A 26,752-nucleotide genomic window follows, 5' to 3' on the forward strand; every position below is an offset into this window, starting at 1 on the left:
TACACTCTTTGACATGCACACATACACTCTTTGACATGCACACATACACTCTTTGACATGCACACATACACTCTTTGACATGCACACATACACTCTTTGACATGCACACATACACTCTCACTGACAAACACACACTCTTTTATAGACAAACATACAAACACATGTACACTCTCATTGACAAGATCACATACATTCTCACTGCCAAACACATACACTCACTGACATGCACACATTCACTCTCACTGACAAACAGACACACATACAATTCTTTTTTTCTTTTTTTTTTTTTTACGTTTTACACCACCCAGCCCCCCCTACCTTTAGGAGTGCTGGCATGGAGTCCCTGGGATCCAGTGGGGCTGCAGCATAAAGTCCCTGTGGTCCAGTGGGGATGGCTGCAGCTTGGCGGGCAGCGAGGGACAGACAGGTGAGCGGTGGAGGCTGGCGGCGAGGGAGCTCTGATATCTCTGCTCAGCTCCCTCGCACGCCTCCTAGTGGAGCTGGAGTGACGTCATATTCCGGCTCCGGCATCACTGCTGTGCGCACAAGGGAGCTGAGCAGGGAGATCAGAGCGCACTGCTCCCTCACCGCCCGCAGCCATTTAAAAAAAAAAAAAATACATTTCGGCGGAACACCAATTGGGAAACGCTGCTGTAGGGGGATCTGGAGCATGTGACCATCTCTCTCTAATATATGAATCTCAGTAAGAGATGGTGGATCTGTTTTCTTCCAGTATGTTGGTACCCAGGGTTTCCCTGAAAGTAGAAACTGGGCAAATAAGGATGATTTCTGTTTTTTTGACAAGGCAATTATGGGGAAATCGGTAATTAGGTTTATATGTTGGACTACAGAACTAACATTTCATTGGAATTTATTTTTTATAACCGACTAATGGGTCAGTTGGTATATTTTGGACTATGATCATAGCAATCAGCAGCTAAGTCTGTTTGCCAATCTCTAATAACAAGAAAGGTTCAGGCACACAGCCGCTGGTATCCTGCAGTTATGTTTTGGTGTCTAGTGAGAGCAAAATGAATTAATGTTTGTTTGTTTGTTTGTTTATTAGATACCAGCAGTTGTGTGTCTGAACTTTAATTGTGACTACTGAATTATTGGAGACTTGCCAACTCTGGTTTGAACGAGCACCAACCAAGACCATGGGGGGATGGAGTTCAGTCCATATCTTTGCTGATTGTGATTAATGTTTGACCATTTCTATTCACAATGGGACTTGAGATAGAAACCAGTCTGAGTAAAATGTTATATATTATGGAGACCAGATATTCTGGGGTTTGTAAACAACTGCATGCAATTTTAAATGAGATGCTGCCTCTTTTTGGTGGATTATGAAATAATGGGATAATTGATGTTGCTAGAAAGTATGTAGAAAAATGAAATATCCATCAGGGGCTATTTAAGTCCTTTAAGGTTTTTAGCTTTAGTTTCATCTGGAGTCAATGTCTTCTCCATTCACACCTCTTTACTGAACCATGTGGAACGTCAGAGCACTCCTGCAATGGTCAAACAGTGCTACAACAGGATTTGAAGCAGACACGTTAATAGATCTCTCTTATTGTAAGACTGAAATGTTTTACTTATCTTGCAGGACTTCCTAGATTGGAAACAGGCATGGCTGGCACTGAGCTTTTTCAAACAGTCTTTCCTTAAGCAGATACTGACAGAAGGTAACTATCGCTCCAGGAAAATTCTGGACACCTCAACGTTAAGTTCATTTGACAAATTTTGGCTTCGAGTTTATGCTGCATTTTCTCCATATTTATTTATTTCCCAGAAAAAAGAGATTTAAAGATTGCATATTTATTCCTGCACTCTTAACCACACCTCCCCGTTCTATAAAACATCTTCCTGATTGCAAGTGTCCAGGGCATGTATTCAGCTCAGCCTATGAGAAATCATTAAGAGCTGAGCTCCTGACGTGCATGTCCCCCAGCCAATCACTGTATTTGCATTAAAAGCCACCTTTCTGCTTAGCGTGATTTAAAAATTCTGTATAGTTAATAAGAGGATAGAGATTGGCTGTGGGGTGTAGTCGAGTCAGCAAATCAGCTCACGATGGTCTCATTGCTACAGTATGTACCTTCCAGAAAGGAAGATGGTTATTACAGGAAGTATATATATATATATATATATATATATATATATATATATATATATATATATATATATATATAATTTTTGTGATTTAAATGTGGATTAAAACAAAGTGCTCCTTGAATTTCAGTGTTGTAAGCTCCTGCACATAGTTTTTATTAGACAAGGAACTGTTACACAGATAAATAAATTAACTCTTTCACATCCCAAAACTGAGTAGGAAATATTAAATTGTTACGCAGGAAATTCAGGTCTGTACAGGTCTATCTGTAGCTATACATTAGCCCTCCCTGCCCAAGCCCTATAGGCAGAGAGTTAGTAGTATTTTAATGTCTTCCAATATTGATTCTTTAAAACAACCCTTTCCTGCATTACATATATGCTTTCCATTTTGCATGCATATAACATGTATAGAATTTCATTAGCCTGAATCTGCACGTTTGTGTTTCGAAGGAGAATAATGTTCAGCCATGACGAAATGCCTGCAGTTATTGTCTTCATACATTTAGGCTAAGGCAAGATAAGCCATTCGATGGATTCTCCAGCCATAGTAGATTTAGAACTCATTTAAAGCTTTTCTTTCCTGTGGGTGGCTGAGCTTTTTGAGAGCTGTAGTTACATGACAGAGGATGACTGTTTGTCTCCCCTGGCTATAAAACTTTAAGAACCAATTTCCAGTCTGAGAGTTAGTATGATGCCTACATCATTAAATTGTTAAGATGGTGTGGTGCTGGGTTCTGCATATGAGCAGCCCGATGTCTGTAAACAAAGTAGCAACCCTTGCAATTAGCTTTCTTTGTCTGTCCGTCAAATAAATTGTGATAGATTCTGGAAGCCAATTGTAATCGTCAAGAAATACCTACAATCACATCCATTATACAGGGAATGAAGAAAACCGAGCAAGGCAGCAATTAAATGGCAACCAAGAATGCCAGGAATCATTGTTCATGGATATATTTGATCTATTAAGCTTTTTTTCCTTCTTCCTAAATTGTGCAGGTGAACGTTATGTAATGACTTTTCTGAATGTGCTGTCATTTGGAGATCAGGGTAAGTAAAGGCCATTTATAAAAGACCAATTGTTTTGTAATGTATTAGCTGTATTGTTATCATGGTGTCACTGATGATAATAATGATGATAATCGTGTTTGAATGACCGGAATTATTTTTGAAAGAATGGTGTTTTTTTTTTTTTCGATGTTTAAAAGTAGTTGGCCATCAACTGTATTTTAACCACTTATGGACCAATTACTTGCTCATTGTCTACATCTGGTTCTTAAGAGTTAAACATTGTCCGAGACCAACAGGCTTATTTACTAAAGCGACAATTACAATTGAACCCAAATTGAATTTCAAATTCAAGATAAAAACTGCCAAACTTGAAACATTTTACAAGTTAGCTAGGCTTCCATTTTTGGCTAATTTGGTCTTGAAATTCAGTTTAAATTCGCACTTTAGTGAAAAACTGTGCAAGACTGTCCATCGGTGCTATGATCTTAGCCTGGCACAAGATAATGGGAAGTGAAATCTAATAATTGTTGCAAGGGCAGCAAATAGAAAGCTTGTACTTACAGAATGTTTAGCAGATCTAGGAGGAGAGCTTATATAGGTGTAGATATTCATATAACCTTGAACACAGGAGAGCTGACAGAGGAACCACAAATTGTAGACAAAACAAGCTCAACTGGCAAATGGTAATATGTTTTAAATTTGGCTATTTTGGATTTGCTTTTGCAGTTCCATTGTCAGTTCTTCCTGGTTTAAAGGATAACCAAGTGTGCATAAGAGTCAATGCTATTGTGTATGTTTGGCAATGGCATTGGGTTGTTTCCAAATAGAAACATATTTCTTACTGAATAGGGCTTATAAACATTTAAAGGAACACTATAGTCACCTAAATTACTTTAGCTAAATAAAGCAGTTTTAGTGTATAGATCATTCCCCTGCAATTTCACTGCTCAATTCACTGTCATTTAGGAGTTAAATCACTTTGTTTCTGTTTATGCAGCCCTAGCCACACCTCCCCTGGCTATGATTGACAGAGCCTGCATGAAAAAAAAAACTGGTTTCACTTTCAAACAGATGTAATTTACCTTAAATAATTGTATCTCTCTCGGGGCGTGGCTAACTGCCGAGCTTAATGGTCGCTTGAACCTGAGCTCCGGCTACCAAGGCCTAGAATCTGTCTCAATCTGGATACTTAAGACCTGCAAACCAGCAAAACAAACGATGGCTCAGAATAAACAAAGGAAAGGCTCAGCCAAGACCAAAAAACTAAACTTTTTTGGCAATAAACAACCAGCAGAAACCTTGGAGCACCAGCAGCCCGCACAAGATGGCGCCGCTAGTCCTGATCATCATCAAGACTCACAGCAAGACATGGAGCACTCTGCCTCGGCTGATCAGATTACTAAAAGCCACTTACAAATGGCGCTGGATAATCTCTCCCAGAAGCTCATCATGTCCTGGCAGCACTCCATGGATTCCCTGAGGAGAGACGTACAAGAGATTAGCAAAAGAACGTCGCAAGTGGAATCCAAAATGGATGATTTCGCCACAGCGCATAATGATTTAGCAACCCATGTAGAACAACTAGAACAAAAGCTAATAACGAATGAAGCAAAACTAGCGGACCTCGAAGATCGCTCCAGGAGGAACAATCTGCGGCTGCGGGGGATCCCTGAGTCGACCCCACCGGAAGGGCTGCAAATGTATGTTAGAGGCCTACTGAGGGCCTATGCGCCGGACATACCAGAAGAAATGCTACTCCTGGACCGGGTACATAGACTCCCGAAACCGCAACATCTCCCAGATGATGTCCCACGAGATGTACTAGCAAAAGTACATTACTTCAATATCAAAGATATGGTCCTACGCACCTGCAGGAATAAACCTACCCCTCATCAAGAGTACCTGGACGGTGAAAATATTTGCCGACCTGTCCTCCACTACGCTAAGAAGAAGGAAAGATTTTGCACATATTGCTGACAGGCTGCAGGCAAATGGACTACGATTCCGATGGGGATTCCCCACTAAAATGCTCGTCACACGGGAAGGTGCGCTGTATACGATTTCATCCCCAGAAGAAGGAACAAAAATACTTTAAAAATGGGGCACCCTGGGACACACGGCAGAAAAGACAACGTTACCCCCCCCCCAGAGAATGCAGATAGAATGGAGCACGGCTCCAGCCCGACGAGATGGCCATTAACACTGTACTGGAGACAACCCGACAGGCAAGCAACAACTTCTATATAGGCAGACAAACTGCTTCCCACCTCTGGAGACATCCTTACGAAAACGGCTCACCCAAACCCAGATTAGAGCATCGACGAATGGCACACACACACCGAAGGAACACGGTTTCGGAAAAGACAAGTGAATTAAACGCGAAACCAAATTCCACTTTGTCACTCGATAAAGACCCTCACCGTACACTCCCAAAGGCAACCTCGACAGAGACAAGAACAAGAATAACGCAACGAAGATTGCATATCAGAAAACCTCAGGACTCTGGCTGCTAGAAGCATGAGAGGTCAGGTATCAAGAGAGCACACGTTTAGACATGTAGTTTTCTTCCTTCAACACACTTCTAGAACACTCTAATTGTACAAATCTCAAGCATGTAACAAATGGGAATGTTTATATTGAAGTGGATACATATGCGTTCTTGTATATTGATGAGAAAGGAAAATAAGTAATAACCAGACACTTGTTAAAGAGTACCCAGATGCCCTAAAATGCAATATGATCCACGGGTGATGGATGATGAGGATGCCGCTCAGAGCTCACACTGTAGCACATTCGGGTTGCCACACACAGGAATAGCACTATATGCAGGTCCTAGCCCACATAAATAACTTGTTAAGGCCGTTAGCCACACACACAGATATCTTGATATCTACCCGCCATGGCTCCGCCACTAGGCGCCATGACCCCGCCAGGGGTAAGTTGTAAATATCCAAGTTATACCCCTCCCGGTCACCCGCTATCCTTTCCTATCTCCCGAGTTTCTGATCCAATCGCCGCTTCCATCTATGAAGCAGTTAACAACATTAACAGAAAAATCCTGATTCAGACGCACATACGAGCTGAACACCTAGAGAAGTTTTTTCAAAAATGCACAGACAATGCAGGCGGACAACACAAACCCACCTTGCGCACTTTTTTAAACCCACCAACTTAGTATGAAAATACAAACTCACAATGTGAGGGGACTTAATACCCCGCATAAAAGAAGGGTACTATTGGAAGCCATGAAGAGAGAACGCACTGATATAATGTGCCTACAGGAGACACATTTTAAACATAACAAAACCCAAATATTTGGGTCAAGGGACTACCCTATTCAGTATCATGCGACTCACTCATCCAAATCTAGGGGTGTGTCCTTCCTTTTCCACAAATGTCTCGCCTTTGAATTAATGCAGGTCCAAAAGGACACGCAAGGACGTTATCTCATAATCTACTGTAGCATCAATATGGTCAAATATACACTAGTGGGGATATATGGGCCAAATACGAACCAAATAAATTTTCTACTTAAAGTTCTTAATAGAATACCACCCATACAATAAAATAAATGCTAATCTGTGGTGACTTAAATCACATTATGCAACCAGTGGCGGATACATCACTTAGCCCTGGCGCATCCAGGACCAAGCACTTAACACAACAATGCAAAACACTAACCAAGCTTATGTTAGAACACAATCTATATGATGTGTGGAGGGTACGCCATCCAAACGAAAAGGGGTGCATCTATTTCTCACAAGTCCATAAGTCTTATTCCAGGATCGATATGATCCTAGTCTCCAACGATTTATTACAAAAAGTTACTAACAGTGAAATCAGAGACATAAGCTGGTCGATCACGCTCCAGTGTCCGCAACAATACAGGCCAACTTCGACCATAGGGGAAAGGCCCCGTGGAGGCTAAATGATACCCTAATTAATAATGATGAATTTTGCACACAGGTAAAACAAGATATCACTGAATATTTCAACAACAATACACTTCCTGAACTAAAACCAACAACGACATGGCAAGCACACAAAGCGGTGGTCAGGGGAATCTTCATAAGCAGAGCCTCATATCTCAAAAAAACACAGGACAAGAGATATCTAGAACTACTGAAAACACTACGGGACCTACAAAGTGCCCAATACGTAAAGCCCACAACAGAACACGAGAGAGAAATAGCTAAAGTTACGAAACAAATAAATGAGATGCTCTTAGACAACACGGCATACATACTCCAAAAATTAAAAATAGGCAACTATACACAAAGCAACAAAGCTGGAAAAGCCTTAGCATCCCTGCTAAGACTGAAACTGGCTCAATCAAAGATTCCCTACCTGCATAGCCAAACAGGGGGAAAAGTATACAATCCGCAGGAAATCCTCACAGAAATGGCTGTCTTTTATAATGCCCTATACAACATACAAAATGACCCACAGACACACCAACCAACCCTAACAGAAATACAACATTTTATATCCAAGATAAGCCTACCCAGCCTCACGTTAGAGCAACAAAAGGCAATCAGCGCACCCTGCACGAAATCTTGCAAATGATAAAATCATTACCTCAAGGCAAATCACCTGACCCAGATGGTCCGACCAACAATTACTACAAAACATTCTGCCATATAATAGGACCACACCTAGTTGACACATTTAACCCCTTAAGGACACATGACATGTCTGACACGTCATGATTCCATTTTATTCCAGAAGTTTGGTCCTTAAGGGGTTAACCATATAATATCTACAGGTACTATGCCACAAGACATGCTGATGGCACATATAGTCACTCTACTGAAACCAGGAAAACCAACAAACAAACCACAAAATCTAAGGCCCATCTCTTTGCTAAACACGGACACCAAACTTCTAGCTAAATTATATGCCACAAGGATAGCGGATATGATACCCACAGTAATTAAACAAGACCAAGTGGGCTTTGTAAAAGGTAGGCAGGGGGCGGATGGCACAAGGAAGTTATACAACTTACTGTACTCCAAGCAACAACAGAGAGAGCCCAGTTTGTTCCTGTCGCTGGACGCTGAGAAAGCGTTTGACAGGCTACACTGGAGCTTCTTAAGAGAACCGCTGCAAAAATTTAACTTCCCCCACCAATTCCTAAACTTGATTGCAGCACTGTATTCCAGGCCCTCTGCTAGAGTAACAAATAGCGGTTTTGCCTCTTTGCCCTTTAATATTTCGAATGGAACGAGGCCAGGTTGCCCATTATCGCCGCTCCTATATATTTTAGCCCTGGAGCCACTGTTGCAAACAATCAGATGATAAATTAATCTCAGGTATCACAAAAGGAGGGAAAGACCACAAACTCACGGCATTTGCAGACTATGTAATGCTATCATTAACCAATCCGCTCACATCCATTCCAGTGTTCAACGACTTATTAGCCAAATACAGCGCTTGCTCATATAAATTAAATATAACAAAAACACAAGCCATGTGCTTACACGCAACACCAGATATAGCCAGAACGCTACAACAAACTAATGCCTTTGAGTGGAGACAAGACTATCTCACATTTTTGGGTATTAAATTCACAATGCACGCACATAAACTACTCAAAACCAATTACAACACACTTCTCCACACTATCAAAAACCAACTCTTAAGTTGGAAAACTAAATATATCTCAGGGACTGGCAGAGTAGCAGCCGTGAAAATGATGATCCTCCCCAAACCCCAATATTTGTTCCGTACCCTGCCTATACAACTATCCACGTCATACATCACTGAGGCACAGAAAACACTTAATTATTTTGTATGGACACATAAGAGCCTAGAGTCGCAGCAAATATACTCTACCTAACACAAAAAAGAGGGGGCATGGGACTCCCAAATCTGGACTTATATTATAGGGCGGCAATCATTGGTCCGCTAGTGACAGCTTTTCACCGTCATGCCTCGCCACCCTCATGGGTACAAATAGAGGCGACATACACAGAGGGCTACGAAATCACGATACTTGCAGGGATACCTAAGCAACACAGGAGAAAGTTTCAGGATATGCTTCCTATAACTTCCCTGACGCTAAAAGAGTGGGACAAATACACTAAGACCCTAAACCCCAACATGGAAATCCCCCCAACGATGCTGCTCTGCTCCTTTGAAATACTTATCCCACACCTGAACATAAGCAGATGGGCTAGCTTAGGTCTAACACATGTACACCAACTCGTAGACAAAACTGAACATATCCCCTTTCACACGTTACAAAAGAAGTATGGACTCCCACCCACGGCTGAACTTGCGCACCGGCAGATAAGCTCATGGATCGGGAAACACAAAGAGACAAACACAACACCGACTATAAAAAGGAATATGCTGGCACTGGAAAAACTATGCAGGTCACCTAAAAGGTCGCCTGGCATCATTTCCAAAATATATGATAGCTCCCTGCCCACCAAAGAGATAAGGCATATGCACTTTATAAAACAGTGGGAAAAAGATATAGGCAGACAATTGTCAGACGATGAATGGCGGAAAAGCTTTGTAGCTAATAAACAACTTACACTTTGCACCTCCCAGATAGAGGTGTCTAGGAAAATGCTATATAGATGGCATATGGTACCCACCAAGATGAAACACATAGACGGGGTTGATACGGGTGATACTCTGCACATCTGGTGAACGTGCCCTGCCATCACTAAATTATGGGAAGATATAAAATCCCTCATACAGAAAATAGGGAATATAGATATACCTCTATCGCCGGAAATTTTTCTCTTACAACACATCCCACCGAACCTGCCCAAATCTCACAAATATCTTATCTTCCATATTACTATAGCAGTAATCACAACCATTGCCAAGGCCTTTCTACAAAAAGCCCCACCACCTATAGAAATGAGTATAGCACAGGTGGACACGGTCAAACTATATGAATGCGCAACCAGAGCCTACAGGGCTCCACAAAAATTTTGGGTGGAGGCGTGGAGACTGTGGGACGGGTATAGGCACCCCCTGAAACAGGACTCACAGACGGTGGCAGCTACTGAGAGTTGAGTCATAGGTGAGAGATAAGATACCAAACTCGCAAGGAAACAACTCAAGCGCATAAGACACCATAAGAATTAATATCACAGGAATAGAACGCGAGCACATTAGGGACCTCAACAAGAAAACTCTGTGAAACCATGTTTTACCTTCCCCCTCCCCCCCCTCCCATCCAGCTCCCCCTCCTCCCCAGTTGATAGTTGATAAAGTTCACTTATTTAAACTAAACTAAACACAAAATCGGTACACACAGACACTGAGACTCAACCGTTGGTACACAGAACAACGGCCCAGGCCACAGGTTAACAACAACACTAAAAGCACGGGACAATAGCTGAGAGTTAACCTGGAAAATGTGAAATGCATGACTATTATGAGTGTTAATGGCTTGTTGTGCCTTTGGGGCCACTCACGATGTAAAGATTGTATCTACCGACACTGTATATCTTGTATATGTACCCTAGAAATTGCAAATAAAAAATAAAATAAAAAAATAATTGTATCTCAATCTCTAAATTGAACTTTAATCACATACAGGAGGCTCTTGCAGGGTCTAGTAAGCTATTAACATATTGGAGACCCATAGCTTTACTGTTCGCTGCCATTCTAATTGCTATGGAATGCGACTCACAGACACACACATGCACACCTGGCAATGATGATGTTTGATGTAATGTTATTAGTAGGAAATAAAAGGGGTATTTGTTAGTTTGTGATAGGAACAGTTTGTTGGAATTCTAATAAGCTGATTCACGTTTATTTACTCTCTTACTTTAGGAGTGTATGATATTGTGAACAATCTTGGCTCACTTGTGGCACGATTCATCTTTCTACCCATAGAGGAAAGCTTCTATGTATATTTTTCAAAGGTGCTGGAGCGAGGAAAAACTGTCAAGAGTCAACAAAAGGTGGGCCTGTATCTACTTTTTAGAGCAAGCATCCATTAAAGGGACATTCCAAGAACCATAAACACTACCGTCTATTGCTTTACAGTTTACAGTACAAGAAACTTTCACACTTATCTTTTACATCCAGGGTGTTCTTGTTAGTTTCAAATTAGTCTCTGGCACCCAGGCTCCACCCCACATCCACTGATGTGATTTAATCATGTATCATTTCCCCTATCAGCCATCCAACTACTTGTAAGCACATGCGTGTCACATGAAATGCCTTACACTCGTATGTTTTTTTTTGTGTTTTTTTTTTTTATAGAAACGTGACCTTCCAAGCACCAGATCCAAGTATGCTATGATTAATTATGTTGACTAGTTAGAAAAGTTACAGTCCCGTATCGCACAACCCAAGATTCCCCCTGGCGGAGGACCCCCGCTACACTATGGCGCTGGGACTACCGACCCCCTGCAGATTGAAGGACGTGTACAAACAGGGCTCAATCATGCCTCTGGGAGACCTGGTCCCGAATAACCCGCACACCTGGCCACTCCACTTCAAATACCACCAACTAACGAGGTTTCTGAAGACCACACCCGGACTGGACTCAGCAGCCCGTGCACTCACTACATTTGAGACGGTATGCACGAACCCTCCAAGCCCACCACACGCAATATCGTTCCTCTACCGCATGCAGATCACACCAACCACCGACACACCTCTCCCCTACTTCACTAAATACTGGGAACGGGACCTAGGATACACATTACCAGCGGAACAATGGACCACAGTGTTTACGCTCATACACAAAGCATCCATAGCCACCAAATTCCAGGAAACTGGGTATAAAATGCTATCACACTGGTACAGGACACCTGAGAAGCTATCCATAATGACAACCACCTGCGAACCCGAATGCTGGAGGTGCGGAAAGGAACTGGGATCCCTCTTCCACATCTGGTGGACTTGTCCACTTATTAAACCCTTTTGGACGGCGATCCACGCGGTAATAGTGACCATGACGGATGCGAACATACAACTCGTACCGGAAACCTACTTGCTCCAACTAACATCAAACATCAAACATCACCTACTTGCTCCAACTAACATCCTAAATGCGGCACGTAGTCTCATCCCGAAGCATTGGAAAAAAACCACGGCCCCGACACTGAGAGAATGGCTGGCCAGGGTGGAGGATATTAGGCAGATTGAGGAGCTGATCCTCTCGGCGGCGGGACGCACGCAGCGCTACCTTGACACATGGTACCACTGGCTCCGATGGCTCGCCTCCCCAGCCGGTACCAGAGACGACACGCAGCCCCCCGGAACGGCCGGAAGGCCCCCCCCTCTGACAGGACCAAGCAGGAACGACGGAACACCAGAGACAGGTTCGGACGAACATGCATCTGCCGGCTCCGGGGGCGGGGGGGGCTGGGACGCGGACCCGGGCGCGGGCCCCTGAGGTCCACGCCTCACCTCTCACACCCCAGCCCACTCCAACCCTCTGCCACTCCCCACCATCACTGCTCCCCCTATCTACTACCCCATACCGCCCGTAACCCCCTACCGGAGCGACGACTCCAAGAAAGAGAGCCTCTCTGAATACCAGACACACATGACCCACTCCCTCACCTAGACGAGGCCAGCACATACCACATCCCAAGCGGCTCCCAGGGGCCCCATCGGGGACCCCTGACAAACACACACTACAGGCCTCCAGTGACGGGCCCCCAGACACGCACCACAAAATGACCTACTACCCGAGGACCTCCAAGCCCACTCCCTCATGCGCCAAGCTAAAGCGACTGGAGGGATACCTCGACCCACATCTCCCTGCTGCCCACAGGCCGCCCCCCATTCGTTTTAGATGGAACTCACATTTTCGCCACAACTAGAACTGGCATACATAATGACATCACCTGACTAAATTTGGTGCTGTGAGCTTAGGGTATTCTCTGTTCTACAGTCATTTAATATGCTTGACCATGGAAATGTAAACCTACACATTATCCCTGAAGCACATATCTGCCTTCACTAATGTATGTACAAATACGCAACCAGGGCACTGTTCCCCACGGCTCACACTCGCTACAACCTCATTCGACCTTAGGCTGCTGTCTCTTTAATGATATAAGGCTACAGTTAAACCTGTTAACTATACTAGGAAACGTTTATATGACTAAAACATATGTAAGTTGATTTCATGCCATAATTTTGTTCAAAACTCTGTGACCATCGCACCTGTTGAAGCTGTTGTGGCTATACAGGCAAAGTTGTAATCTTTTATGCACAACAAAATAAAGGAAAATTTGAATGAAAAAAAAAAAAAAAAAAAAAAGAAAAGTTACAAAGCTGCTAAAATCTTTTAATAGAACTATTCAAAGGTTAATATTTTAGGTACAATTTCAGTGTAAATTTTGATATTATGGACAAATGGAATTCATCAAGTCACGCAGAGTATTATTAAAACAAATTTGGCATTTAGTGAATAACCCTCTTTGTACATGCATATTGGATATATAATGCTTCCATAAAAACTAATTTTATACATTTACTCACACTTTGTTTTGACAGGAGGAGGTCTCTGCAGCATCTGAGGTTCTAGAATCCCTGCTAAAATTAGTGACACTAATTGGACTGATCATTCTTGCATTTGGATATGCATATTCACAGCTTGCACTGGATATTTATGGTGGATCCATGCTAAGCGGAGGTTCTGGTAGGTTATTCTGTAGTCATACATGCAGACACAATACTTGTTGGAACTAGTGGACTTTTCATGGTGTAAGGTGTCCCATGCTGCACACTTGCCCGGCGTGCCCTGTAGTGATGCCAGGAGCAGGGATGTGACATTGTGTGGTATGGGCCAGATAGGTAGAACAGCATTCCAGCATCAGCAGTAAACATTCAGAGCTGGGGAGCAATCGGTATAGGAAACAGGCACAGGGTTATTCAACAATGTTAATTGTCCACAATTACAAAGAATTTGAATTTGAACGTTTTAGCCAAACTCAACTGAAAGCATAGCTGACGTTGAATCCACTTGGTCTATTTTAACCTGAAATTACAAATTCACTTTGAACTCCCAACAATTCACACTTTAGCAAATACCCTTGGCAGAGTCTGATTTTACTGTGACTGACAATCCAAAATCTATAAATCCATGTAGGGCTTGGTATCATAGTGTGTTCTAATCTCACACTTTCTGATTTTTCCTAGGCCCAGTTCTACTGCGCTTCTACTGTCTCTATGTGCTCCTGCTGGCAATCAATGGAGTCACAGAGTGCTTTACATTTGCTTCAATGAGTAAGGAAGAAGTGGACAGGTAGGTGGAATTAGAGGACTACTGGTTTGAAATGCAATGTAACACAGCTCTCCACCAGTGTCAGTAATCAGGCCGCTTCTATGACTGGCACACACAATGGATATTTAGAGACCATAGTATCACGAGCTATAAAATAAACAACCTTGCCAGCTACAAACGATGGAGCCAAGAACCCATGTATCAAAGAACAGCAAACACAATAGGATTCAGCCTGCCAATAGTACTCGTTATTATTATTAGCAGGTATCTATATAGCGCCAACATATTCTGCAGTTTAAGGTTGATAAGCTGTTTTTTTTAAGACCTATCTTTCTTGCATTGTTTTCTCGAGGAAGATATGTGCTGTATATATATTTGCGTTTTGATTGGTCACATTATTTATACATGGACACTTAAATAACGGCTGTGTTTTATATTATATGAAGCTGGAAGCAATAGTTTTTTCTTGTTTTTTTTCACCTTTGACATAAAACAAGAAAGTAGGGGTGATTTTGCTAGGGGAATTATGAAAGGCACAACATAGTGTTTAACTGTGTATAAACCTTTATTAAAAAAAGTTAAATTGGCCACTCACACTTTTAATGCCAACTTCAAGCTTTCAGATCATCTTTAAAGAGATCACTCTCTTGCTTCAGGACCTAGACAGTCTCATTATCATTTATGGGAAAGTGCAAAAATTGTAGTACAAATGTAAAAATAAACAACAAATAACAAATGTATTTGCTTACATGTAATTTTAAAACCGCATATGTAGAAGTGAAAAGCATGGATATGTTGTCAGTTCTGTAGTCCTATGCGTTTCGTCCCTCCAGGGACTTCCTCATGGACACTGACTGCTCATGTGTAAATCACCAGAATTGAACTTTTTTAAAACAAAGATTTACAGACAGTTAAACACTATGTTGTGCCTTTCTTATTTCCCCAGCAAAATCACCCCTAATTTCTTGTTTTATGTCTGTGGTTGAAGATTAGAGGAAATCTTTGAGGTGGAATCATTGCTAAATGGTGACCTGGAACTGCATGTTTTATTTTTACACCAGCTTTTTGTGTGTGTGTGTTGTGTTTATTGTTTAAATTGTTTTGGGAAGGGGAAAAAGAGAAATAAAGTTTGAATAAAAAATTATATTGCACTAGATCTGAGTTCCCCTGTCCCCTTCAAATTAGAATCATCCCTAAAGTAACATTAGTTGCAATGGTAGTGTATTAACATGTTTTTTTTTTTTTTTATGGGAGAGGACTTGGGGAGACAGACAGGATCTCCCTTCCCAGCTCAGAAGATGGTTGAATTATTGTTAGCAGCTGTTGGCTGGGAGTGTACCTCCCAGTCCTGTGTAGGTTGGGACGTTATATGCTGGCACTTAAACCTACCTGTCTTTTCATAGTGTTTTTTCACATTTTCAGGTATAACTATGTCATGTTGGGTCTGTCTGCAAGTTTCCTTTGCCTCTCATATTATATGACCGTTTGGTTGGGAAGCGTAGGTTTCATCCTGGCAAACTGCTTCAACATGGGTCTCCGGATTGCACATAGTGTGCTTTATATCGGGAAATATTTCAAGGGAAGCCCTTACCAACCACTGCGTGGTCTCCTTCCATCCCCTGCAGTCATCTGTATGCTGGGCATCAGCACTGCTTTAACTGGATATTCCGAGGTAATCCCAAAACCTGTTCTTGTAGGTATAGCCATATAGAAATTCTTACAAAGGGTGTAGGCAATTCTTAAGGAGCGGTCAGAATTTTGTATCATTCTCTTTATATTCTATTGTCTTTGTGTATGTGACATGTATTATCAGAAAATAATGCCATTGAGGCGTTTTGGATAAATCAGAATTTTGACTAAGGATCAGATGATTATGTTCCCCTTATACAAATACACACTTCAAGACTAGATTTAGTTTTAGTGCTGGTATTTGTGTTATACTCATGATCGTGTTTTCAATCTGTATGTATGGTGTGTGATGGCCTCTGTGCCTTATTCCCTCTATTGTGGGTTTACCTACCAGTGTGTAGGGCAACACTGCCCAATAGGTAGATCCCTAGATGTTGTAGAACTACAACTCCTGTGATGCTTTGTCATTCTAAAGGCATGCAAAGCCTCATGGGAGTTGTAGTTCTACCATATCTGGATATCTGCCTATTGGGCAACCCAGGTGTAGGGTATGCCATGACATTCACCCTGGTCTGTCTGAGATTTTGCTCTCAGCAGCTGCTATGCATTAATTCATGTATAAGATGAAAGGAACCCTAGTACTAACACTAACTACAGCTATTACACTAAATGTCCTAAATCGATATATTCAGCCTCTGCCAGATCTTATGAAAGACCCTCCATCTACTTATGATTTAGGGATGGACACATCCCCGGTTAAGGTAACGGTGTCCTATTGATATTAATCTTTTATATACTACTGCTGTCCTCTACACTTAGTCAGTACCAAAATTAAATTATAGTGACCACTTTACACCCGGTAGCCAAGCCTTTAGGACAAAGGGTTGCTTAAGTTCTAACATTTGTTCCGCAGTTGTACTGTATGAATAATACATTTCTGTAACACGGGTCCAGTGCAGTGAAATCACTGTGAAAGAATTATTATAGAGTCATAATCAGGGGGAAAGGGAGTAAAAGAGAAACAGATGCATGTTCACCCTCGACTTACAGTGGAGAGTCTTTAATAATAGGGCAGTTTCTTCTAGTAACTGTGTTATCCTTAACTCCAGACATTCCAAAAATACAGCTCTACAACAAATCCATTCACATAATGTGTAAAATATCCGCAGGATACCTGTGGAAGGAAGGGGGTTCTTTCCTGGTGAAGAAGCAGTCACCTATATCTGATTTTGCAGCAAGGTATACATTTTAACTAACAGTGTGTCTCTGATCTTTTTCAGGTGTTATTCTGCTGTGATCAAGGTTGGCTGCTCCGTGTGGCTCACATTCTTGTAGGCACTACCTGTATCTCAATCACTGCCTGTACTATTGTACTGTCAGAAAGCAAACTGATCCACTTTATCCGTAGCCATTTCCTGGCTGGCCGTTCCAAAAAGGGTGTTTAATAAGGGTGGAAACCTGGACAATGCCCTGTTATAAAGGGTGTGTTTACAGAGCTATCTCTCCTGTGGATGTAAGAATGTGCCAAGTGGACTGAACTCAAGAACTAAAAATCACCACGTGTCATTGTTCTTCCTTACTTGGGGTCAGCAAACTCTGTAACTTTGCATACAGTGATGATAAAACAGAGTGTAACAGAAACAACTGATACAGCAAGTTGTCAGATCCTTGCCTACAGACACAGTGCATCATAAGATACAGACTATCCACTATTACAGTGGATCAAAACAGCTGAAAGACTGACTATATTGTAGATATTATGGTGAAAGATTTTGAGGGTGAATTTTAAGGGTTAAGGGTTGAAATCCATTTGTGATTTTTTAAAAAATATGCAACAATGCAGGGTAAGAACCGTGCGGCTGAGGTGGACAGCCTTCAGTCATAAGTAGAACAATGCGGGTTAGAACAGTGTGGCTGATGAGATGGGTCCACAAAGAGATTTTAAATATATATAATCTCATTTGGGTGTCAGGAAGGTAAATAGAAAAAGCTCTTCAGTAGTCAAGACAATAGATGGTGACAGAGTGAATGTGTATGCTATCTTGGGTGAGAGAGTGACATGTTAAAGTGGCTCTGTCACCTTCTGGGGTCTTTGTACATTTTGCAAAGACCCCCAATGGTGACAGCGCTGCTCAGGCTGTGGTGGCCGGGGGGATGCAGCCATGGTGAGTTGTCTTCTTTCTCCAAGTCCTAGAGCTTCAGAATTATGAGATCTTTCGACTGTGTTGGAATTTCAATGACATTCCAATGCAGTCTATATGAGCATTTAATACAATTATAATCTTTATGGAATGCTCTTTTATTTTTATTTTTTTGACAGAGCCAGTTTTAAAGTAATATTTATATGTTCTTGGCACTTACATAATACTATTATTAGTGGTAAAAGTTAACCATACATGGTGAAATATTAAAGAGACAGTTGTGTAACTTGGTATATAAGAGCGATATCAGGAGGCAGATTTGGTTATATAGATGGTATTGGATATTATGAAATGGGTTTACATAAAAAAGAGATGTAGATGGGGAGTAATAAATGGTCACAAAATCACAGGCGTGGCGATGACCAATTACCATGCAGTGGCTTGTGCGGGGGCACACCTGGGCTGGAGCACCAAGTGGGCTCCTAAGAAAAAAAAAAACAGTCTAGATTTTGGTTGATGCTCCGGGAGCAGGATTTATACAGCAGGTGTGGAGTTTATAACTATAGGTTTATATAAAACTTTTAATTCTTTCAAAAATGTGGTGACACAATATGATTTAGGAACATGTTGGATGTTAAAGGGACACTATACGCACCCAGACCACTTCCTTTAAGGTTGGGAACAGGACCAGAGTAAAGGTTGTGGTTTTGACAGAAGATTGGGTCAATATATGTAAAAGCGGCCATGCAATGTACCTCTATGCTAAAGCCCCTGATAATTTTGCAATCTAGTAACACCCATGTTACCATGGAATAAACATTGGAAGCGTATGGAATCAACCAAGCAAGAGCCATGCCATGATTTACTATGGAATATAGCAACCTGAGAAGGAGTTGGTGAATGTTAAATTTGAAAAAAAAAAAAAAAAATGTCATTGTAGATTTTTCTGTTTCTAGATCACATTCCTGGCCTTTGTTTTAGTTTCTGTTGTTCCATGCTCAGAACTATGTTTGGATTGTAGTTACATTCATTTTACTTAGGCATACTAAAATTTGTATTAACTGAATTTCCCCGACTTTAATGGCAATTACATTGTTTGGGGTTAATTTGCTGGTGGTGTTCTGTACGACTCAGTGCACTTTTTAGTAAAAATCATTGGTCATTGAAATAGAGCAATTCCAAAGCACACATTCTTCATTGGGGGGACTTGAATAATTCAACATTAGTTTGAGACAAAGATGCTGACATTTATCGTTATGGTAATTACATAGTTTGGCTTAATATTTGTTGGTATTGTACTATGTAACTGAATGCAGTCTTTCTAATTTAATACTACATTCTTGGGCCTCTAAAAGAGAGGAAACCCAGTTACATGTAAAGGACAACTGTCATTAAACTTTGACTTTTTCCCCGAAGTTTATTACATTTAATGAAACTTGATATGTTTTAATGATTTCTATTGAATTTTGTGAGAAATGCTGCTTTTTTTTATCGAGTTGAGCGGCCGTTTTGGTTCAGATTATACAGTTATCTACCCAACTGCTGCTAAACGTAGCAGCTGTTTTCTGTACAAATCCTTGTCTGTGGGGGCAGCTATAGCTAAGTTCTCATGTCAGAAATAATGCTTATCTGACCAAAAACCATGCATACAATTAGGAAAAGAAAGGAAGCAGGAAAGCAGAATCTTATGGAGCTTGAAATCCGCTCCAGTTATATTTGTAAAAATAATATATATACATACATATATATATATATACACACACACACTTTTTAAAAATTTTTTTAATATTCCTCAATTGATGATGAGCTTGTCTTGGGCAACCAAAAGTAATTTTATTATTGGTGGCTGTGCTACTAAGAAAAATGTGCATTGTAATGATTTGAATTAAAATATTTAGAATCATCATTTGAATTGTTCTAAATGGTCTCAATGCAAATTTGTGAAATAAAAATATAAAATAAAAGAATGGCTATTATGTAATTACACGAATATAACACATTGTAAATGTAATAAGAAATATTTGTGTTGTGCTTAAGTAGAGAGGGTTCAAATGGCTTAATGTGCAGGTCCCTTTTTGATTTTGTCATGACTAAAATGCCATATATGACATGTCTTAGTCCCTTTAAATATTGAAAAAGGGAACTGGAATTGGTACACCTGGAACATGCATTTCTCAGTAGTGGTACTGCCATAAAAAACAAAATATATACAAAACACAGATGAATCCTTTAAAGGGTTACTTTTGAGAAGGGGGGACCTTTCTGGTGTAAAATACCCTATCAGGCACGGCAAGGAAGGTCTCCCATCCTCAATTCCTTGTAAAAACTGCAACAACAAAAAAGTTTTACATACTTTGAATCCAGTGCCGAACAAAGCCCCCAGAGCTGCTATTCCATGGCCCCTCTTGATGTCACAAGTGCCGTGTGCGCTCCAGTTACAGGCTTTTCATAGAGAAGCCTGTGATTCGCCAGTTCAGAGCACGTGTGTGTGTGCTCCAGGCTGGCGAGGGTGAGAATGGAAAGTTTAAAATAAATAAATAAATAACCCTTACCCCACCACTAACACCAACCCTAAAACTAAGGTAACCCACTGCTAATATCAATTCTGATATTAGAAATTGATTTTACTATTTAACACGGTTTGTTGTCACCATCTACTGGCCGTTTTCAGAATTACGTTTAGTAAAAATGGCCCCAAGCGTACTTACAGGAACTCCAGATATTCATTGAGACCTGGGGTTAGTAGTGTGAGTAGGGGTGTAACCCAGCTCACAAGTGTAGTGGAGCCCTAGTCCTAGCAGGGACTCTTCTCCGCTGGGTCCACCAATGTACAATCAGGAACAAGAAAAAATGCCAAAGAAATATCACACCTCTTCCCCAGCAACTGGACGATACACAGTTCTGGGAGTATAACTGAACTTTATTTGGTCACACAGGGCTTTTATACCCAGTGCCCTACAAGGGGTTTACAATACAATAAAACAGGGGTTTCAATCCCAGGATCCTCTGTGCCCGAGAGATGATTGCGTGAGAAAAACCCTCTAATTATCTCTCAGGTACAGAAATCCAACAAAATATACTGTACCCAAAAAGCGCCCCCACCGTACATAGGAAACCCCCACAAAAAGTACATTCCCAGATAGCCCCGATCTGAGTGTATAACATATCCAAGAATCAGTCAGATCGGTTCGGTGAAACTGAAATGCCATTGAGGTAAAGTTTTGACCGGCCAGGCATGAGGCGCTAGCCCCAAACAGTTCCAGGGAAGTAGGTGCCCTGGCAGGTCTCCGTTCGTGAGGTTTCTGTGCGAACACCATGCAAGGGAATCTCTTCATTTCAGGATACGAGTGCTCACCCGTTAAGTAGTTCATATCTCCTGAACGTCGTTCGTATAGGTGGTTTGGAAGTAGAACGGGCAGCGGTCTAAGTTTTACCGGCGTTCGCACAAGTGCCTAGCCGGAAAAGGGTTCCCAGCACTCGACCAAGTAACACTGCCCACGTTCACGAGACCAGATGGCTGCCCTTCTTTTGTCTGCCACGTATTTGGTTATACAAAATGGCGGCCACACAGGGGAGCATTCATTAATTACTTCACTTGCGGTTTCACACTTACGTGGTCTGTGTCAACATTCTAAGGGATACAGGAGTGGTCCTCGTTCGGTAGACGAAAGGATTCTGTTCGTATGAAGTCTCCCGAATGGAAAAAGGGTGAAACATGTAAAATCAAAAGGGAAAAGTATAGGAATAGGTGTAGGTTCCGTCACAAACGTATTTAGAGTTCTCCATTCTGCTACAACAAGGCAATCTCTATGTAGGCATTTAAATGCCTAAAGAGCTGTTTGCAGCAATGGCTTCCAGCGTGCAAACACCTCACCTAATAGTCTGGACCACTCAAAAACAGTAAAGTTTACTGTGTCTTTAAGACTATAATTGATTACTATAGACTTCAAAGTGCAATATAATATACACGAAAAGTGTAACACATAAAATCATAAAATACAAATAAAGTGCACTGTGCCAAAATGTGCTAGTCCTGTGGTAACAACCCTGTGACACTCTCTAGTCCCTCTGGTTCAGCTTTCCTCCTGTCCTTCTGTCAAACGCCTGCTTCAAATGACTACAGGAATCGGGTGCTGCTTCTGTACTTCTGGGACGCGGGGCTTCTGACCAGCGTTCGTAGTGACGTTAGGGCGTGATTACGCGTTTCAATGTGGTCATTGGCCTCATCTGATCAGCCCCCTCTCAGTCCACAGTCTCTATTTAAATCCAAAAAAATGGGTGTGAATTGCCCAAAAAGTCTAAAAATCCTTGATGGAGAATGAATTATTTTACCTATGCAATGCTTAGTGTATATTCCCCTAGACATACAGAGCTATAAATACATGCATTAACCTGTAGATTTATTGCATATGGAGATGTAGATTTAATAACATATTTTGTCCTGTATTTACAAATACCTGGACAAGTCTTCCTCGATGGTTTGTTGGTGGGAGGGGTTTAGGGGGGGCAAAGAAATCAAGGTGAAGAATTAATAAAAGGTGATTAGTACATCTGGAGATACCTTGCCTAACTGTCCCCTGCAGTACCAGAGAAAAGGGGACTAGTCATAGATACAGGTAAATAAGGGTTAAGGGCAAGCACAACATCCCTTTTCCCTGTCTCACAGGCCAAGATAACCTACGCATAGTTTAGAGAAGACATGCGCAGTAGATTTCCTGTAATATTTAATGTTATTTGAATAATTATACTTTTTGTTTTCAATCTTTCTTTTATTTTATAAAGGCATGTGAGTTGGGTTACAGAATGAAGAAAGGGAAATGTACGAGTTGAATACAAGATAGGGATATCACAGCATTGATTAACATTTCCTAGATAGTAATGCCTCATTTTTTTGTAAATAGTTAGAATTTAACCCCTTAAGGACCAAACTTCTGGAATAAAAGGGAATCATGACATGTCATGTGTCCTTAAGGGGTTAAACACGGTAAACTGTTGCGTTTGGTAGGTAAGACATGAATAGGTGCACAGGTGCGCATGTTGGCGGGAACATTCAAATTCCAACACAATTAATGTACCCTATATAAAGTAATGTATGTCAGGTTTATGTCTTTACTATTTTCTACTTGAACAAGCCTGTTTAGGCAAAACGCGTCTAGAAAAACATTTTATTTTGTTATAATAAAGGAATTTTTGGCTCTATATATCTTGGTTGCCATATTCCTTTCTTTTATTTTATTATTTTTTGCTTTTAACCTGACTACATTGATGCTCATCGCTCAAAAGAAGCACAAAGAATCCTTAGGTGGACACAATATACAGTAGCAATGGAGGAAGGAGCGCACACTTATGGTCTGCAAGGTAGAAGGGAAATACTTGGTCCAGGACCTCGCGGACATCCTGAGTCTCCCATGGGAACCTCTGACACCCACAAGACCCAGCACAGCAAACTGAACATCACATAGCTGGGACCTAGTGACTACTATCCCGTTTGTGCCAAGAAAGTCCACACAGGACTCGTATGCAGCAAGCACCACCTGACTTACACGGCAGGAATACCCTGAATTTACACTCTAAGATTTACTTTAGTTTAGTTTAGTTTAGTTTAGTTACACGTATTAATCTCCCCCTCAGCTAGAAGAGGTTATCAACCACTAAAGTTACCATTCTCCCCCCCCCCCCCCCCCCTCGCCTAACTGGCTTTGAAAAGAGCTAACACCACAATCCAAGTTCTCCCATTCCTAGGCGTACCTTTAACACAATAGCGATACGTCCCATAGACAGCAATGTTTTGAGATTTATACACGCTTTGTCTAGCGAGGCCCAAACGGCATATGACTACACGGGAGATAGTCTCTGATGTTTATCCTTTAGTATCACTCAGAACATAACCACAAAAACTTCAGTTCATAGTAGGTAGCACAGATAGCAGTTTTATCTTATTGAGATGCACATGTCTCTGCTTACAACAAATGTTTACATGTCCTGAAATCTCATGCCTGTCAGCTGAATACAAAAATAAAGAATTTAAAAAAAATTTAAATAAAAAATTTAGCTTGTAAAAGCTTCAGTTCTCTTGTCTAAAACCTTTGCAAGCCCTCCTCTTCTAACCCCGCCCAGACTTGCTGTGGCTGTCCAATCACATACTTTACAATGCAGCTCAATTTGAAGTCTTTGCAAGGCAGGTGCCCTGGCAGTTTAGCTCCACTGAGCTGACCAAACCAGGGTGTCTTGACAGCCAGGGTGGTGCAACATGGTTAATTTATAAAAGTGCCAATTTCCTCTAATTACATTAAACCCGAATTTTCTGTCTATCATGCCTCTTTTGAGTATGATGCGTGAGAGAAAATGTTTTGTTTTGTTCTGTTCTACCAATTTTGTGCTGTACTATTTTTAGGCAAAATCTTGTTGGCTTGTCCTGCTCTACTTGTGACCTTATGCTTGTCATTTTCCATCAAATCACAACAATAAAAGTGTTTAAAACCAAAAGTACCATTTTGTATTCCAATCTGCACTTTTTGTAATATAAAAAAAAAGAGGACACACTCTTCATACATAATGCAGTTCAGCAAGCTGACCCTTTAAAAGCTGGCAAATTAAAGGGACACTGCAGACCCCCAGACCACTTCAGCTCATTGAAGTGGTCTGGGTGCCAACTCCAATCACCCTTAACCCTGCAGTAGTAATTATTGCAGTTTTTATAAACTGTAATAATTACCTCTGAGGTTAACTCCTCCTCTAGTGGCTGTCTACTAGACGGCCACTAGAGCAGGGGTAGGCAACCTTTTAGCAGCGCTGTGCCCATATAGGATTGTGATGTCCCGTAGCGTGCCGATTCTATTTTTTTTTTTTAATTGAGGTGTGTATGTATTCTGCTTGTGTTATTTATACTGTAATTGCTTTGTATCTTTGTATTTGTGCGTATATGAGCTATTATATTTTATATGTTCAGGAGTAGTTTGTGGTATCGTGTATGATACCTATGAATGTGGGCTGTGTATTGGGGCTGCTTGTGGAATTGTGTGTAGATGGATATGTCACATTGTGTGTTTGGTAGTGTGTGTATGTGTGGGTGCTGTTTGGGGTATTGCATGTGAGAGGCTGCATGTGGGGTTGTGTACATGTATGTGGATTGTTAGTAGTGCTACGTTTGTGCGGATTGTGTGTATGTTTATTTTTTGGGCTGTTCATATTATTTGTATGAGGGGAGGGTTATTGTGCATTTCTGTGTATATCTAGCAGTATGGGTGGCTTCCCTAGGTTCCAGTGGAGACCAGGCTGGCCAGGTACAGGTGAAGGGCAGGAGATGCAATATCCGCTGTGGGCTGCTCTACCACAGTGTGGATTCCCATTCACAAGTTCTGGGAGGAAGTGACCTGAGATCACTTACTCTATGTGCTGCAATGCATAAATTGAGGATTGTCCTTCACCACCTTTCCGTATTAGCAGATATCTGAAGTTTCACTGGGACTCCTGATAGGCCAAAGCCTGTTTGGCTCTAGCAGCCTTTAGTGCCGTGCAAAGACACCTTGAGTGCCGTACATGGCACTAGTGCCGTAGGTTGCCTACCTCTGCACTAGAGGGACTTCAGGAATTGAAACTGACTTTTGGTCCATTATCTGATGCTGGACTTCCTTATGCTCTGCATGAGGACCTCCAGCGTCAGATTTTACCCATAGGATAGCATTGAACAATGCTCTCCTATAGGGCGATCCTAATGCGAGAGCGGCCATTGCCGCATATGCGCATTAGGTCTCCCCCACCGGCAAGTGAGTGAAAGAGTTATTAACCCCTTCAGTGCTGCGGGAGGGGGCCTTGACAGAGAGGAAATCTATAGTGCCATAAAAACTAGTTTGTTTTCCTGGCACTATAGAAGCCCTTTAATGTAACATTTAAACTGAGTAAATTTTCTTAAAAATTTCATTTGTTAGTATAGATCAGTCTTCCCCAAATTTCGGCCCTCCAGATGTTGCTGAACTACAACTCCCATGATTCTATGAATGAAATAGATAAGTTGAGAATCATGGGAGTTGTAGTTCAGCAACATCTTTAGGGCTGAAGTTTGGGGAAGCCTGGTATAGATGCATAATCATTTTATGGTGATGTACAAGTCTTGTATCATATGTTTCAAATAAATGCTACAGTATTTTCTCAACAAATAGCGCTTGGGCTAATGTGCAAGAAAGAATATAGTCACAGCAGGATGATCATTCTAAAACAAAACATGCTTTAGATACGACTCCAAGAATCAGAAAAAATGTCGTCCAAAGTCCGTAGGCTTGAAGTATTTATTGTATAAGAGTTCCTGATATAATCAGCAATGTGGTGACCATATAAATAATGATATGATATGATAAGTGTTTGTTCTTTGCCTGCAGCCATCTCATGAAAGAGTTCCTATGATCTCATAGCAAGATGAATCGGAGAGGAAAAATTAAAATTGCAGTTTTAGAGCTTTACCAACCCCTTCGAGGGGGGACCTTTATTGTGCAAAATGCCCTATTGGGCACTATGAAGAAGGTCCCCCGCTCAATTTGCAGTGTAACCTGCCAAAAATAATTTTTACTTACATGGAATCCATAACGGGATGTCACGTCCCCTCCTACGCCACAGAGGCCTTGTGCGGTCAAATCACAGGCTT

General features: G+C 41.4%; 1 protein-coding gene across 1 annotated transcript in view; it reads left to right on the forward strand.

The window, feature by feature from the left end:
* Positions 1-18,221, forward strand: part of RFT1 (RFT1 homolog) — a 31,995-nt gene extending 13,774 nt beyond the window's left edge. Inside the window, exons 7-13 of the mRNA XM_063427446.1 lie at positions 1,607-1,685; positions 3,112-3,162; positions 10,927-11,057; positions 13,615-13,759; positions 14,260-14,365; positions 15,767-16,016; positions 17,254-18,221. Coding sequence (XP_063283516.1) covers positions 1,607-1,685; positions 3,112-3,162; positions 10,927-11,057; positions 13,615-13,759; positions 14,260-14,365; positions 15,767-16,016; positions 17,254-17,418 — 927 coding nt within the window. The 3' untranslated portion in view covers positions 17,419-18,221. The remainder of the gene's footprint in view (positions 1-1,606; positions 1,686-3,111; positions 3,163-10,926; positions 11,058-13,614; positions 13,760-14,259; positions 14,366-15,766; positions 16,017-17,253) is intronic.
* Positions 18,222-26,752: the final 8,531 nt, after the last annotated feature.

The sequence above is a fragment of the Pelobates fuscus genome, chromosome 7 (genome assembly GCF_036172605.1).
Source record: "Pelobates fuscus isolate aPelFus1 chromosome 7, aPelFus1.pri, whole genome shotgun sequence".
Classification (NCBI taxonomy): Eukaryota; Metazoa; Chordata; class Amphibia; order Anura; family Pelobatidae; genus Pelobates; species Pelobates fuscus.